We start from the raw sequence: 13,073 nt of genomic DNA, 5'->3' as shown, positions 1-13,073 counted from the left end.
GACAGCATATATACAGGTCTTGTTTTTGTATCCATTCAGCTAGTCTGTGTCTTTTGATTGGAACATTTAATCCATTTACATTTAAGTTAGTTATCGATATGTATGTTCCTATTACCATTTTCTTAATTGTTTTGGGTTTGTTATTGTAGGTCTTTTCCTTCTCTTGTGTTTCCCACTTAGCGTAGTTCCTTTAGCATTTGGTGTAAAGCTGGTTTGGTGGTGCTGAATTCTCATTGCTTTTGCTTGTCTGTAATGGTTTTAATTTCTCCATCGGATCTGAATGAGATCCTTGCTGGGTAGAGTAATGTTAGTTGCAGGTTTTCTCCTTTCATCACTTTAAATATGTCCTACCACTTCCTCCTGACTTGCAGAGTTTTTCCTCAAAGATCAGCTCTAACCTAATGGGGATTCCCTTGTATATTATTTGTTTCTTTTCCCTTGCTGCTTGTAATATTTTTTCTTTGTATTTAATTTTTGATCGTTTGATTAGTGTATGTCTTGGCGTGTTTCTCTTTGGATTTATCCTGTATGGGACTCTCTACGCTTCCTAGACTTGATTGACTATTTCATTTCCCATAATAGCGAAGTTTTCAACTATAATTTCTTCAAATATTTTCTCAGTTCCTTTTTTTTTTCCTCTTCTTCTGGGACCCTTATAATTCAAATGTTGGTGCATTTAATGTTGTCCCAGAGGTCTCTGAGACTGTCCTCAGTTATTTTCATTCTTTTTTCTTTATTCTGCTCTGCGATAGTTATTTTCACTATTTTATCTTCCAGGTCACTTATCCATTCTTCTGCCTCAGTCATTCTGCTATTGATTCCTTCAAGAGAGTTTTTAATTTCATTTATTGTGTTGTTCATCTTTGTTTGTTTGCTCTTTAGTTCTTCTAGGTCCTTGTTAAACGTTTCTTGTATTTTCTCCATTCTGTTTCCAAGATTTCGGATCATCTTTAGTATCATTACTCTGAATTCTTTTTCAGGTAGACTTCCTATTTCCTCTTCATTTGTTTGGTCTGGTGGGTTTTTACCTTGCTCCTTCATCTGCTGTGTGTTTCTCTGTCTTCTAATTTTGCTTAACATACTGTGTTTGGGGTCTCCTTTTCACAGGCTGCAGGTTCGTAGTTCCCATTGTTTTTGATGTCTGTCCCCAGTGGCTAGGGTTGGTTTAGTAGGTTGTGTAGGCTTCCTGGTGGAGGGGACCAATGCCTGTGTTCTGGAGGATGAGGCTGGATCTTGTCTTTCTGGTGGGCAGAACCACATCCGGCGATGTGTTTTGGGGTGTCTGTGACCTTATTATGATTTTAGGCAGCCTCTCTGCTAATGGGTGGTGTTGTATTCTTGTCTTGCTAGTTGTTTGGCATAGGGTATCCAGTACTGTAGCTTGCTGGTCGTTGAGTGGAGCTGGCTGTTAGCATGGAGATGGAGATCTCTGGGAGAGTTTTCACCATTTTATATTACGTGGATCTGGGAGGTCTCTGGTGGACCAGTGTCCTGAACTCGGCTCTTCCACCTCAGAGGCTCAGGCCTGACACCCGGCTGGAGCACCAAGACCCTGTCGGCCACATGGTGTATAGCACAGGGAACTCTTCTCGGGGCTCCGTGGTGATCTGCTAGTGTTGGTAGGCCTCCTGCAGAGGCAGGGGATGGCTGTGGCTCACTGCAGGGACAAGGACACTGGCAGCAGAAGTTCTGGGACATACTCCTTGGCATGAGCCCTCTGGGAGTCTGCCATTAGCCCCACCAAAGAGCGTTTAGCCTCTGAAATCTTTTTTAAAAAACAAAGTATCAGTGAAACAGTGATCCCTGTAACGTGCAGTATAGTGACAGAACAAATTGACTGATAGGAAATCTTTTTAACAGGTTCTTAAAATTAGATTTAATTTGGGCTCAAATATTAAAAGGAAAATGCAGTGAGCCTGAATGTTGCTTGTTTCTGAGTGCTGGAATTGCTCTGGGCTCGCAGCCTCTCCGCAGGAGGGAAAGCCTCGTCTGCCACCCTGAACTGCCCCAGGTGTTGGCCCTGCCGTGCCTGAGCCTTTTCTTGGCAGTGCAGGAGAGGTTGTGGTGGGCAGGATCTGGTGCGGGAGGAGTGACGGTATGTGCCTGCTTTGCTGCTTTCGATTTTCCTGACGGGAAGCTTTCCTTTATCTTGTAGGTGAGCGTCCCTATCAATGCCCTTACTGTGAAAAAGGATTCAGTAAAAATGACGGGCTGAAGATGCACATTCGTACTCACACCAGGGTAAGATTATATTCTCTCTCCTTAATATGTATTATACAATCCATACTTATTTTAAAAAGGTTTAACTTTACCTGAGAAAAGAAAAGGTGGTATATCCAAAATCATACGTTTATATTTATGATGAACATTTGGGAATAATTTTTTTAGACACAACAATGAAAGAAACAGAAATTGAAACTCCCAAAGCATCCCCATTCTTTGAATTGTGAACCAGTTTTTAGGAGTAACAGGAGTTATAAAGGACACACTGCCAAGTAAATAGACTGTAGCATTTTCATACTGAAAAATATAAGGGTGCTGTCTGCAGAGTGTTTGCCAGTAATGCAGATGCCAGCACTTCTTGAACAGAGGTGCGCCTGTCAGCATGTGACCATTAATTAATGCATATGAGCAAGTATATTTGCAAGAAAGACGTTGAAAATAATTTGAATTATCACGGGAGGTGGCAAACAAGGAAGGACAGCTTCTTGCGCTACAGGGCGTGCCCGGTGCTGTCTTTCATTCTTTTTTTCCGAGGATGCCCTTTGTGCCTCTGCTGTCAGCACCTCTCACTGGACTCTTGTCGTTCTGTTACTTATGGCTTTTTCAGACTCAAGCATCTGCCTCACATGCTATAAAAATAAATGAGCGGCTCACCTTCCATGCAGCTACATTGCTTAGCTCACTGTTCAGTTTAGGACACAATTAGATACTTTACATGAACTTTCCACTTGAAAATTTGATGTTGTTTTTAAACAGCTCTTCTTGATTTTGCTCTGTCCCCTCTTTTCACCGCATTACCTTTCACACAGCTCTGTTCAGCTTGGTCTTTTAAAAGTCCTTATGGTCTGTATGTAAATGCCATATTTTTTTCAAATTTTAAGAGACATGCCTGATCCCCTTAAGAGCAATTCTAATTTAGGCTTCTCCTGGATTTCGCTTTTTACCTGAGCTGTAAAATGAAACTTGAGCGAAAACACATAATAATAATACCTTTCCAGTGTAATAATATGCTAGCTTTCCACTTCAGTTCTGTAGGCCGTAAAAGATAACCTCTGAGGTCCTGTTAAGAAAATACTCCTCTTTGTGGTAGAGGAGAGAGGAGGCTTCTGTGCTCATTAGAGCAAGTCCACATTGAGCTTCTCATATGACATAAAATGTCATATTTATAGTATATGGATATTAGGAACTGGAGTAATGGCTAAATATAAAATTCCTTCATAGACCATGAAGGATTAGACAAATGTTACTGTTCACAACATGACTTGAATGTACATACTCAAAATACTTATTTCACAGCGAGCCCTATTAAAGAGGTTTAAGCTAGTTGAGTTTAGGAGGTTGTTTTATGTGTGTGCAGTTGTCACAGTAGTGCCAGTAATGTGTTTTGAAGATATCAACCAACAGGCAAAGCAGCCCTGGTTTCTCTTATCAAAACTCATGAGGTTAACCAAAATCTGGTACTCTATAATTATACCTCAGAAGAGGCTGTTCAAATTACTGCAGAGAAAAAAATTACCTTTTGTGTTTTCTCAAGAAAGGGTGATATGATATTTCCAATTCACCTATTTTGGCTTTTACTTTGTTTTAACATAAAGTTTATTAATAAGAATAATACTAATAGTTAAATACAAAGGCCACTAATCACATGCCAGGTACTGTATTCTAGAAGTTCACATTTATTAATTCATGTAAGCCTCACAACAATTCATTAATGCATTTAAAAATTCACTTAAGCCTCTACGAGGTAGGTATTATTATGATTTCTTCTTTAAAAATGAGAAACTGAGGCACAAGCAAGTGAGGAGCAGAGTCGAGATTGGAACCCAGGTAGTCTGGCTTCAGAGACCACCCACTCACCTACTGTGCACACACGACAATGCCTTTTATTCAATTAAATATTTTCTCATTCCACTGACTCTGATATACTTTCCTGTATATTTTCAAACTAAGCAAACTGCAGTAATGAACCCAGAAGTTCATTTAAAATTTATTTAAAAGTCTCATGTTCCTTTGAATATTTGGGCCTTGAGTCCAGGATCCCGGAATGCCTCAGGGTGTCCAGGTGCTGGTGGTATCTTTTTAGCAGCTCTCAGGCACTGACTTCACAAAAAGAAAACAAATCCCAGCCTGTGACTAAGGGAACACCAGAGAAGGCCTCGACTAGAAGCCCCACGATTTTAGACAGAATCCCATACAATTAGTAGAGAGTACTAGCAAAGGAAGAGGGTAAAGAGGGACAAAGAGGCCTTTGGGGTTTTGCTTCAAACCCTTTTTAAATTTTTCTTTTTCACTCATTATTTATACAGACTGCATCATTTTGAAATCCTATTTCCTAAGCATTACAGATGTTCTTAGCATATCAGCAACTTTTCCAAAGCTAGTTAAGGTTATTAGCTAATGCAGTCAAGTTAACATCAGAACCAAAAGAGACTTTTTAAAAAGCATTGTAGAGGAAGTCTCTGAAAGCTTATATTTTTCCAATATTATTTGGGTTTGTAAGACTCAATTCAAAAGATAACATTACGTTTGGATTGTAACACTTTTCAGTTTCAATCTTTTATTCACCTTACATTTAGTATTTAGATAGCTCTAGCTCCAGACATTTTTTTTGTCCTTATATCAAAAGCTTTTAATTCCATTACAACAACTGTATCATTCAGCAGGTTGAGTCTTTGAGAAGTTTTGGTGAGACAACACAAAAATTGCACGCCACGCCAGCCCCCCGCCCCGATTTGCATTCTGTGAAACCGCACAGACGCCTTAGGGAAGGAACACAAAGTCCTTCACTTTGGGAATTATTTATTGGGTCCAGCAAGGGCCCCAAGCGTGGGAGATGCTTTTGCTAAAATCTAAATTTTGCTCAAAGGCTAAACAATCGTTAGTCTTTCACGGAGAGGCCAGGACTCAAGGCAAGGGCAGGTAATTTATTCATTTCCTACAATATATTCTCTTTTTTTTTGGTTTCCAGCACTTAGACTATGATGTACTAGATATGTCCTTCTTCATTCATCCTGTTTATATTTCTGGTTTATTATTACTAAATTTGGGAAACTTCTCAGCTTTTTCCCCCAAATATTTCTTTGGTCCCTTTCTATTTCTCTTTTTCTAATAAGGTGCCAGTTACATACGTTGGAATGTTTGATATTGTCCCATAGCTCTTGGTAGTTCTGTTCTGTTTGTTTCTTTGTATCTTTGTGTTTCTAATTTCTAATTTCTCTTGGAGTGTTTTCAGTTTCACTGATTCTTTCCTCTACTGTGCTCAGTCCGCACATTGAAGGATTTCATCTTTGATATCATCATGTTTTTCATTTCTAATATTTCCATTTGGCTTTTTAAAAATAGCTTCCATGTCTGTGTTGCAGTTGTCCATTTGTTCATGCACGTTGTTCACCTTATCACTGGATTCTTCGACAGTATTAATTACAGTTATTTAAATTCTCAGGTGGTTCCACCATCTGGGCCATCTTCCAGTCTCGTTGTGTCCTCTCTTCTGTCTCTTGGTAACGGGTTGGGGGAGGGTTTGCTTTTTGTGTGTCACACAGAAGTTTGATTGAGTGCCTATTATTGCACGTGAAAGAATAGTATAGACTGAGGTCAATACTATTTATGCCTGGAAGTGGGCACACCTCTTCTTCTGCCAGGCCCTTAATATGAGAGTTTGAGCTAATCCAGTAAGTAGTTACACTGGCTTTGGGTTATGTTGTTGCTATAGTTACCGTAGGCTTTCATCTCCTCCCCTGTCTGCCATTTCCATGATCTTAGCGGGAGACCTGGAGGGCCAGGGGATTCCACAGTAGTTCCACAGTAGCAGACCCTGCATGTCTTTGCCACAGAAGTGGTCTTTGCCTTTGCCTGTCAGCTGGTGCTTGTTACTCAGCACTAGACCCGAGTGGGGTAGCGGGTGGGCTTGGTGAGCTTCAGTGAGGGCGTTGGCCTTGTGAGCACTTCCTTATCTCTCTCTGTAGGTTCTCTCCTCATCCACCTTCTCGCTTGGGTGATAAAGGAAACAGCTTTGGGGAAGGAGTAGGGCCTCTTTAGGCTGGGGTTGGACAGTTGTCTTAGTTTGGACACTGTGGCTTCAACCAAGACTTATAAAACAGCCTCAGTGATCATATTAATTTTCCTGGGACTTTTAGGCTTGGAGATGCTCCAGACATAGTTCCAGGACCACCGCCCCCCACCCCATCTCTGTTGTCTTTTGTCTAAAAGGTCTTCTTGACCACCCTAAACTATATCTGAGGTATAAATGTCATTTCTTAACTCTTTATGTGTAATATCTCAAGTCCATTTTAGTACATTATACTTAGGAACTATAGATCACCTGAAAATCATGGACCTCAGGTTTATATTGTTAAGACACATTGAGCCAAAACACTGGCTGTCAGTGAGTTAACATAAGTGCTCATAAGTATCCGTTTTGTAAACATTAAGTTCAAAGAAATTGTTTTTGGTAACCTTTTACCACAGAAAGCTTCATGTCTCGTTTAATCACTTTTGATGTTCAACATGGAAAACACCTGGACCAATTAGAAAGTTATTCCAGAAACCTTGCCTTTGGAACACCAGTGAAAACACCCAGTTGGCTTACACAGGTTTCAGGGTTCTAGGATGACAGCTGAGTCTCCAGCCTTGTTTGTAGGAACAACCAGATTAGTTATTAAGCATATTAAAATGGAATTAATTGCCAGTGGTCAAAAGTAATGGCCAGTCTCTTATGTCACTTTATATTTTGTTAATTTTCCTTCGTGAAGCTTCCTGTCCCTGATCCTTAGGCAGTTCCGATGTTTGCCGGGTTTACAAATGTGTGCACATTGCACTTCCTTTAGACGCCTTGTGGTGAGACCCTGGGTCTCCAAGGCCAGACTGGAGTGGGTGTCTTGGACATCAGGCAGTTCTGGATTTCTCTGGAGGCTTCGGGGTGGTACAGCGTTGTAGCAACTTGTAAAGTCTGCAAAAATTCAGACCACAGCATCCAGCTGGTGAATCATGCGGGAGCAAGGTAAGCTTGATGTTGAAGGAAAAAGAAGAGCGTTAATTTCTTATGGGTGAAGATGTTGGAGGAGGGGGATTGAGCAGCGGGTGTCAAGGGGAAGAAGAGGCAAGAAGGAGCTCCCTAGCTCCAGGAGCATGGGATAGAATTCTCAAGGTAGCCTTGGTTAAGAACAGAACGAGGTCTTTTAAGGAAGAGAGCCAGCTTGGAATCCTCATGAACACATTATGAGGCATGCCTAAAAAACGTAGGTGACAGATGCAGAAGCAAGTCTGCTGAATCAGGTAGCGGGTAGGCGAGTTGATTCCAGAAATGCTGGAGAGAGAGGGTGGCGTTTGAGCTGAGCTCTGAGGATGGTGGAGGAGGGTATGCTGGCACATGTAACCACATGGACAAAGTGAGAGCAGTACGTACAGACCCAGGTAGGGTGGCCTGTCCCCTGGGACCAAGTCCGAGGATGCACATTGAAGTCTGACTGCAGCTGAGACAGGCTAGGACCAAGGAGTTGGTCTGAATCCTGGAAACATATCTTGTTTTGAGTGGTGTGTCTTACTTTGAGGGGTGGGTCACATCGTCGGCTCTCTTTTGGAAAGGTTGCTCTGAAGTCATCCTTGAGAGTGAATTGAGGCAGGACTGGAGGCGGGGGCCCCGACGCAGGCATGCCGGAAGCGGCTGAACGAGACAGAGCACCCACACCAGGCAGCCTTGGGATTTGAAAGTAGGGAACTTGTATGAGAGACAGCTTTGAAAGAGTCTTGACAAAGTCTGGGCGTGTAGTACACGTAGGTGGTGAAAAGTAGGGAGGGCGCTGAACCTGAGATCCTAGAAGGGGCGCTTTGGGGGATGGGGAGTCCCCACAGACAGGAAGGGTAGGTAGTCGATTTACAGAGAGCAAGTGGAGGAGAGGAAGGTGTTGCCGGTTCACACTTGGGCAGGCTAAGTATGTGAAGAACATGCTCAGCTATTTCTGTTTTTATATCTAGGTAAGAGGAAGAGATTTTTAAAAATTCAATAATTTTTAAGTTTATTACAATTTTAGAGAAAACTGAATTTTTTACATTTTTGTTTTTCTAAACTTTATCAGCTTTTGTGATGTAGGGACAAGAGGATCTGGCGCATTGCCATTATTTGAAAACATCTTTAATTTTGTTTTGGAATTAATAAATCTTTTATTGTTTTAGAACCCACATATGGCTTGGGGGATTTTGTATGGCCTGCAAATGAATCGTTTAAGATAAATGGCTTTAAGATACCATTGTATTTTCTTTGGCTCAGAAGACATACCTGCATGAAATGGAACATGCTTATTCTATCGCAGTAAACTCCCTTTTCTCTGTAAAAGGGAAAATCAGACCATTTGAAAAATAACTTTCTTTCCAGGGACTGACATCGTCCTTTTCGCCCTTTCTTTCCCCTTTTTCTCTGTGGAAATTCTTCCTGATGGCCATCAACTCCCTTGGCAGAGTGCCTCCCCTTCTTACTCTCTGTGCAGCTCTGCTCTTGAGCTAGTCAGCTCTCTTAAAATCACCAGCAAAGAACGTTTTCAGCTTCTTGGTTAGGAATACTGTTTCGGCATGCCAAATGATGGTCCTAAAAGTAGGACTTCGGGTCCAGGCATTCTAGGATCTGGGGAGTGGTTCCCTGAATTTCGCTAGGTTTTGAGAGTAAGAGGTGAAAACTTAAAATAAGTTGGATCTCATACGCTTGACACATTTATTGGATGGGTACATTATCCTATAGGAAAATAGACAAAAGTCTTATGTGGAATGAAATCCTGTTTCACTGTATTTAGGGTTATAAGAGTAGAGTTCCGCTGATGTGTGGAATTGAACTGGACCTAGGCATCAAGTGTGATTTTTCTGCAGAGTTTTTTTTAATAGTGCTTACATTTTCATTGAGTATTTTTGTGCCTAACTTGATTTTTAGAAGGAAAAAAAAAAGCTGGGACTATCCATCTAAAGCATAATGTGCATCAGTTGGAATAATGGTGTGGTAAGGTAGCCTCTGAGACGGTTATCCTCAGTTTCTTCCCTCCCCATATGTATGTGCTGCTCTTTACGTCGACAGGTAGAGCCTAACTTCCCTTCCTTTGAATCTGGGTTGGCCACAATGACTTGCTTGACTAATAGAATGCAGCAGAGGTGATATTCTAGGACTTCTGAGACTAGGTGGTAAGAAACCTTGCAGTTTTTGCCTACGTCTCTTGGAACCAACCACCATGCTGTGAGGACCCGAGGTCACGTGGAGACGCCACAGAAGGGCGCTCCGCAAACAGCCGACAGGAACTGCCAGCCATGTGAGTAAGCCATTTTGGAAACCTAGGTGACTTCAGCTGCACCCAACTGACCGCAACTTCAAGAAAGATTCTAAGAGAGAACTTTGCCTGTGTAACAGTCAATCCACAAACCCAGTCACTCCCACAAAAAAAATACCCCCCGTCAGTCCATAAAGCCATAAGAAATAATAGCTTGTTTTGGGTCACTTAAGTTTTGAGGTAGCTTATTATGCAGCAGTAGATAACTGGGCGAGGGCTAAATATTACATAACGCTGAATAAGTACAATTTTAATTGTGAAGTATGCTTCTATATTTTAAGGTCATTGACATTTCTGGACAAAGTGTTAAAATGAGCACTTGCAGAGGTTAGCTGTTGTATCCCAATATCATCATTTAGCAATGGGAGCCATGTTTTGTAATTGGAAAAATATAATTCTTAAAATTCAGTTTAAAAGATGATACAGTTGTTCAGAAGGGCACACACTGTTCTGAAAAAGGATTTGAGAGACCTAGAAACATGAACTGTAAGGCTCTCATGATACTTATGGGCTATTTAATTCATAGATCCAAAGTCTGGTGGCAAGTTTGCTTATGTAACCCTGAAATATGTATAAGTGAGCTAAATTCAGAGGTTTCTTTTCAGTTAATAGGCCTTATAATTGGTGTGGCAGTGGGATGGCTGAAGTGATGAGACCCATTGCCATTATAACATGTTCTCCTCCATACTTTTTAGAAAGGTAAATGGACAGCCAAAGAGTCTAAAACTAGGTTATCTATCCGTATTACAAGCAGGAATGATCCGTGTTTCGGGGCCTTTGGTGTGTAATTCTTGCCTTTGGGGCTGGGGTCTGGCAAACTCGATTAGGGGTGGTCTCCGTTCAGAGGTAATGATCTTGAGTAGACTGTTACTTGCGTCATTTCCTGTTTAGGACTTTCTATTTGATTTGGCTACTTTCTGGTTGCAGCTGTTTAAAATACACAAACCTCTGTTTTTGAGTTTAACAAATTGAATTTATAACTTGTTTATACGCTTCTCCTTTCTAGACCTTCACTTTCATGTGGACAGGAATCTTACACCTCGTTTTCCTTAGCATCTGTGTGTGCCTGACACCTAGTTGGTTATCGAATTTTTTGAATGAATGCAGTTAAATTATAGCAATAGTAAACTATATTAAATTTACCAAATTAACTCAGAAAATATATAGGTAAATAATATATATGAACCCATTCATTCATTTACTCGACAAATATTTACTAAGTGACTACAGCATGCTGTAAACTGAGACTATAGCAATAAACAGATTAGACATTGTCCCTACCCTCAGTGGAGCTTGAAGTCTGTTTATCGTAATAAGAGTAATTCTTACTTAATCTGCAATGCCTTCTCATGCTCAGAAGGTCCGAGAAGACAAGAGTGTCTTCAGCAGATATTTGTGATGTGCCCATCGTGTGCCAGAAACCGCTGTGTCACAGGCCCTGTCTGTGTCCATCAGGAAAGATGAACGCTGAAAACCTTATTTTAAGGAATTAATAAAATTAAGTGTGCAAAGTGGTGGAGAGGGAAATACTGGGTCCCAAGGGTGGAAGCAGGCGCTAAGCCTGGTGCTGATATCCTGGCATCTTTGGTGTGGCGCTTTCCTGCCTCACGGCAGTCCTCCTTCATTGTGTTGGTTTTCTTCTGTTACATGTGCATCTCCACGTTTGCTCACATTACAGTGAGTAAAAGCCAGTTCTCTCTGTCTAGGCAGGAATGGACCCCTGTATACCTTTTGCTCTGTGCTTGACAAACCTTGTTTGTGTGTATACTGGGCCCACTTTGCCCTGCCTGCCTTCTTGGACTGTCCTTGTCATCTGGCTTTAAAGACTTTATTCTGAGAGGTCTGTCTGCCGAAGAGGGAAGCTGGAGGTCTGTGGTCCTGTGATGGAGCCGTTCCCACCCTTTTTATCTGCCCTGACACACCTGAGGAAGCAGAGGAAGCTCAGGTGGGCTGTGCACCTCAGGCCATAGTGTGGGCTACGCACAGTGCTTCAGGCTCCAGCCTGAGCCCCTGCTGCTTATTTGCTCACTGAAGACAGCATCTGGTATGGACACGAATGATCACATGATTAGGGGATGACATTAAAATTCATCTCATTTGTAGAAAAGGAAGTAGATCACTTGTAAACTGTAGTACTTTACTATTAATGAGAAATCACTTTACCGCTCTCTATAGTATATCACTGTGCCAAGGCTTTGAGGTTGTGCCAGTTGATCTAAAGATTGTCCCTTTTAGAGCCGAGGATACAGGATAATTCATTTATTCTGCAACTCTTTATTAAGCCTACTGTGTGCCAGGACTGTACTAGGTCCCTGGGATAACATGGTTGACTGTCTAGTACAAGGTGCCTAGGAGTTTCAGGTCCTTTCATGTGATGGATCGTGGTATATAGAGAGGGTGTCATAAAAAAAAGAGGCTTCCAGCGTGAGCAGAGGACAGATGATGAAAGTTCTCTGGATGCTCGATGGAAGTATTTAGAATTTACCCTCAGGGCTGTTGAGAAGTCCTGAAAGGTCAGGGCCTCAGAGTTTTGGCTTTTTCAGGCCCTTCTAAGTACTTTGTTTATAGCCGATTACCGGCCAGTACCAGCCCTGCTCTGACTGTCAGGTGCCCTTGGTCTTAAATGTTCGAGGTCTCTGTTCCATGGTCATGGTTCCTGGGACTCTGCTTAGCCTGCTGATCCCTTTTGACTACTTTGCCCAGGGAGTTTTGGGCAGGGACAGGGGGGTGCTTCCAGGCAAGCCATCCCTGGAGAAACAGTAAAAGCCTTTTCCAGTGACCTTTTTCGAGTCTGCGTTTGGTCTTCCTTTTTTCCCACTGCTTTAGAGTAAGGAGTAAAACATCTGCCTAAAATCAAATGACTCTACCACCCATCCCCCCCCTCCAAACCTGACAGGAGAGCTGTTCTCAGCATTTTAAGTGATCCACTCTTTTCTGCTCCAGTAGGGTAAAGTAACACAAATACATATATCACATGAGTGCCTTTTTTCCCCCATCTGTCACATAACCAACCCTGAGGGACTATTAACACAGCTAGGATCAACATGATATTTTAACTGAGGTATTGGTGAGGCTTTGAGTTCATTATCATTTGAGCTTATGGGTAATGTAAAATTCAGGCAGAATTTCATTTGAAGGGATTATTTTTTTTATATATAAATTTATTTATTTGTTTTTATCTTTAGCTGTGTTGGGTCTTTGTTGCTGCGCACGGGCGGGGACTGCTCTTCGTTGCAGTGCGCGGGCTTCTCATTGCAGTGGCTTCTCTTGCAGTGGCAGAGCACAGGCTCTAGGCACGTGGGCTTCAGTAGTTCTGGCACGTGGGCTCAGTAGTTGTGGCTCGCGGGCTCTAGAGCACAGGCTCAGTAGTTGTGGTGCACAGGCTTAGTTGCTCCATGGCATGTGGGATCTTCCTAGATCAGGGCTCGAACCCATGTCCCCTGCATTGGCAGGTGGGTTCTTAACCACTGAGCCACCAGGGAAGCCCTGAAGGGATTATTTATGGAATATTTGGTTAACTGATTTATAATGCTGTTATCCTGAACA

At 42.0% G+C, this 13,073-nt stretch overlaps 1 protein-coding gene across 3 annotated transcripts in view; it reads left to right on the top strand.

The window, feature by feature from the left end:
• The window catches only part of PRDM5 (PR/SET domain 5), a 206,842-nt gene that overhangs the window by 158,312 nt on the left and 35,457 nt on the right, over positions 1-13,073 (top strand). For all 3 annotated transcript variants that reach the window (XM_060011850.1, XM_060011849.1, XM_069540664.1), the window contains one exon: positions 2,156-2,241. In XM_060011850.1, coding sequence (XP_059867833.1) covers positions 2,156-2,241 — 86 coding nt within the window. The remainder of the gene's footprint in view (positions 1-2,155; positions 2,242-13,073) is intronic.

Source organism: Delphinus delphis, chromosome 5, assembly GCF_949987515.2.
Source record: "Delphinus delphis chromosome 5, mDelDel1.2, whole genome shotgun sequence".
NCBI classification, from domain to species: Eukaryota; Metazoa; Chordata; class Mammalia; order Artiodactyla; family Delphinidae; genus Delphinus; species Delphinus delphis.
The sequence above is the reverse complement of the archived record's forward strand: the minus strand, read 5'-3'. Positions and strand labels throughout refer to the sequence as shown.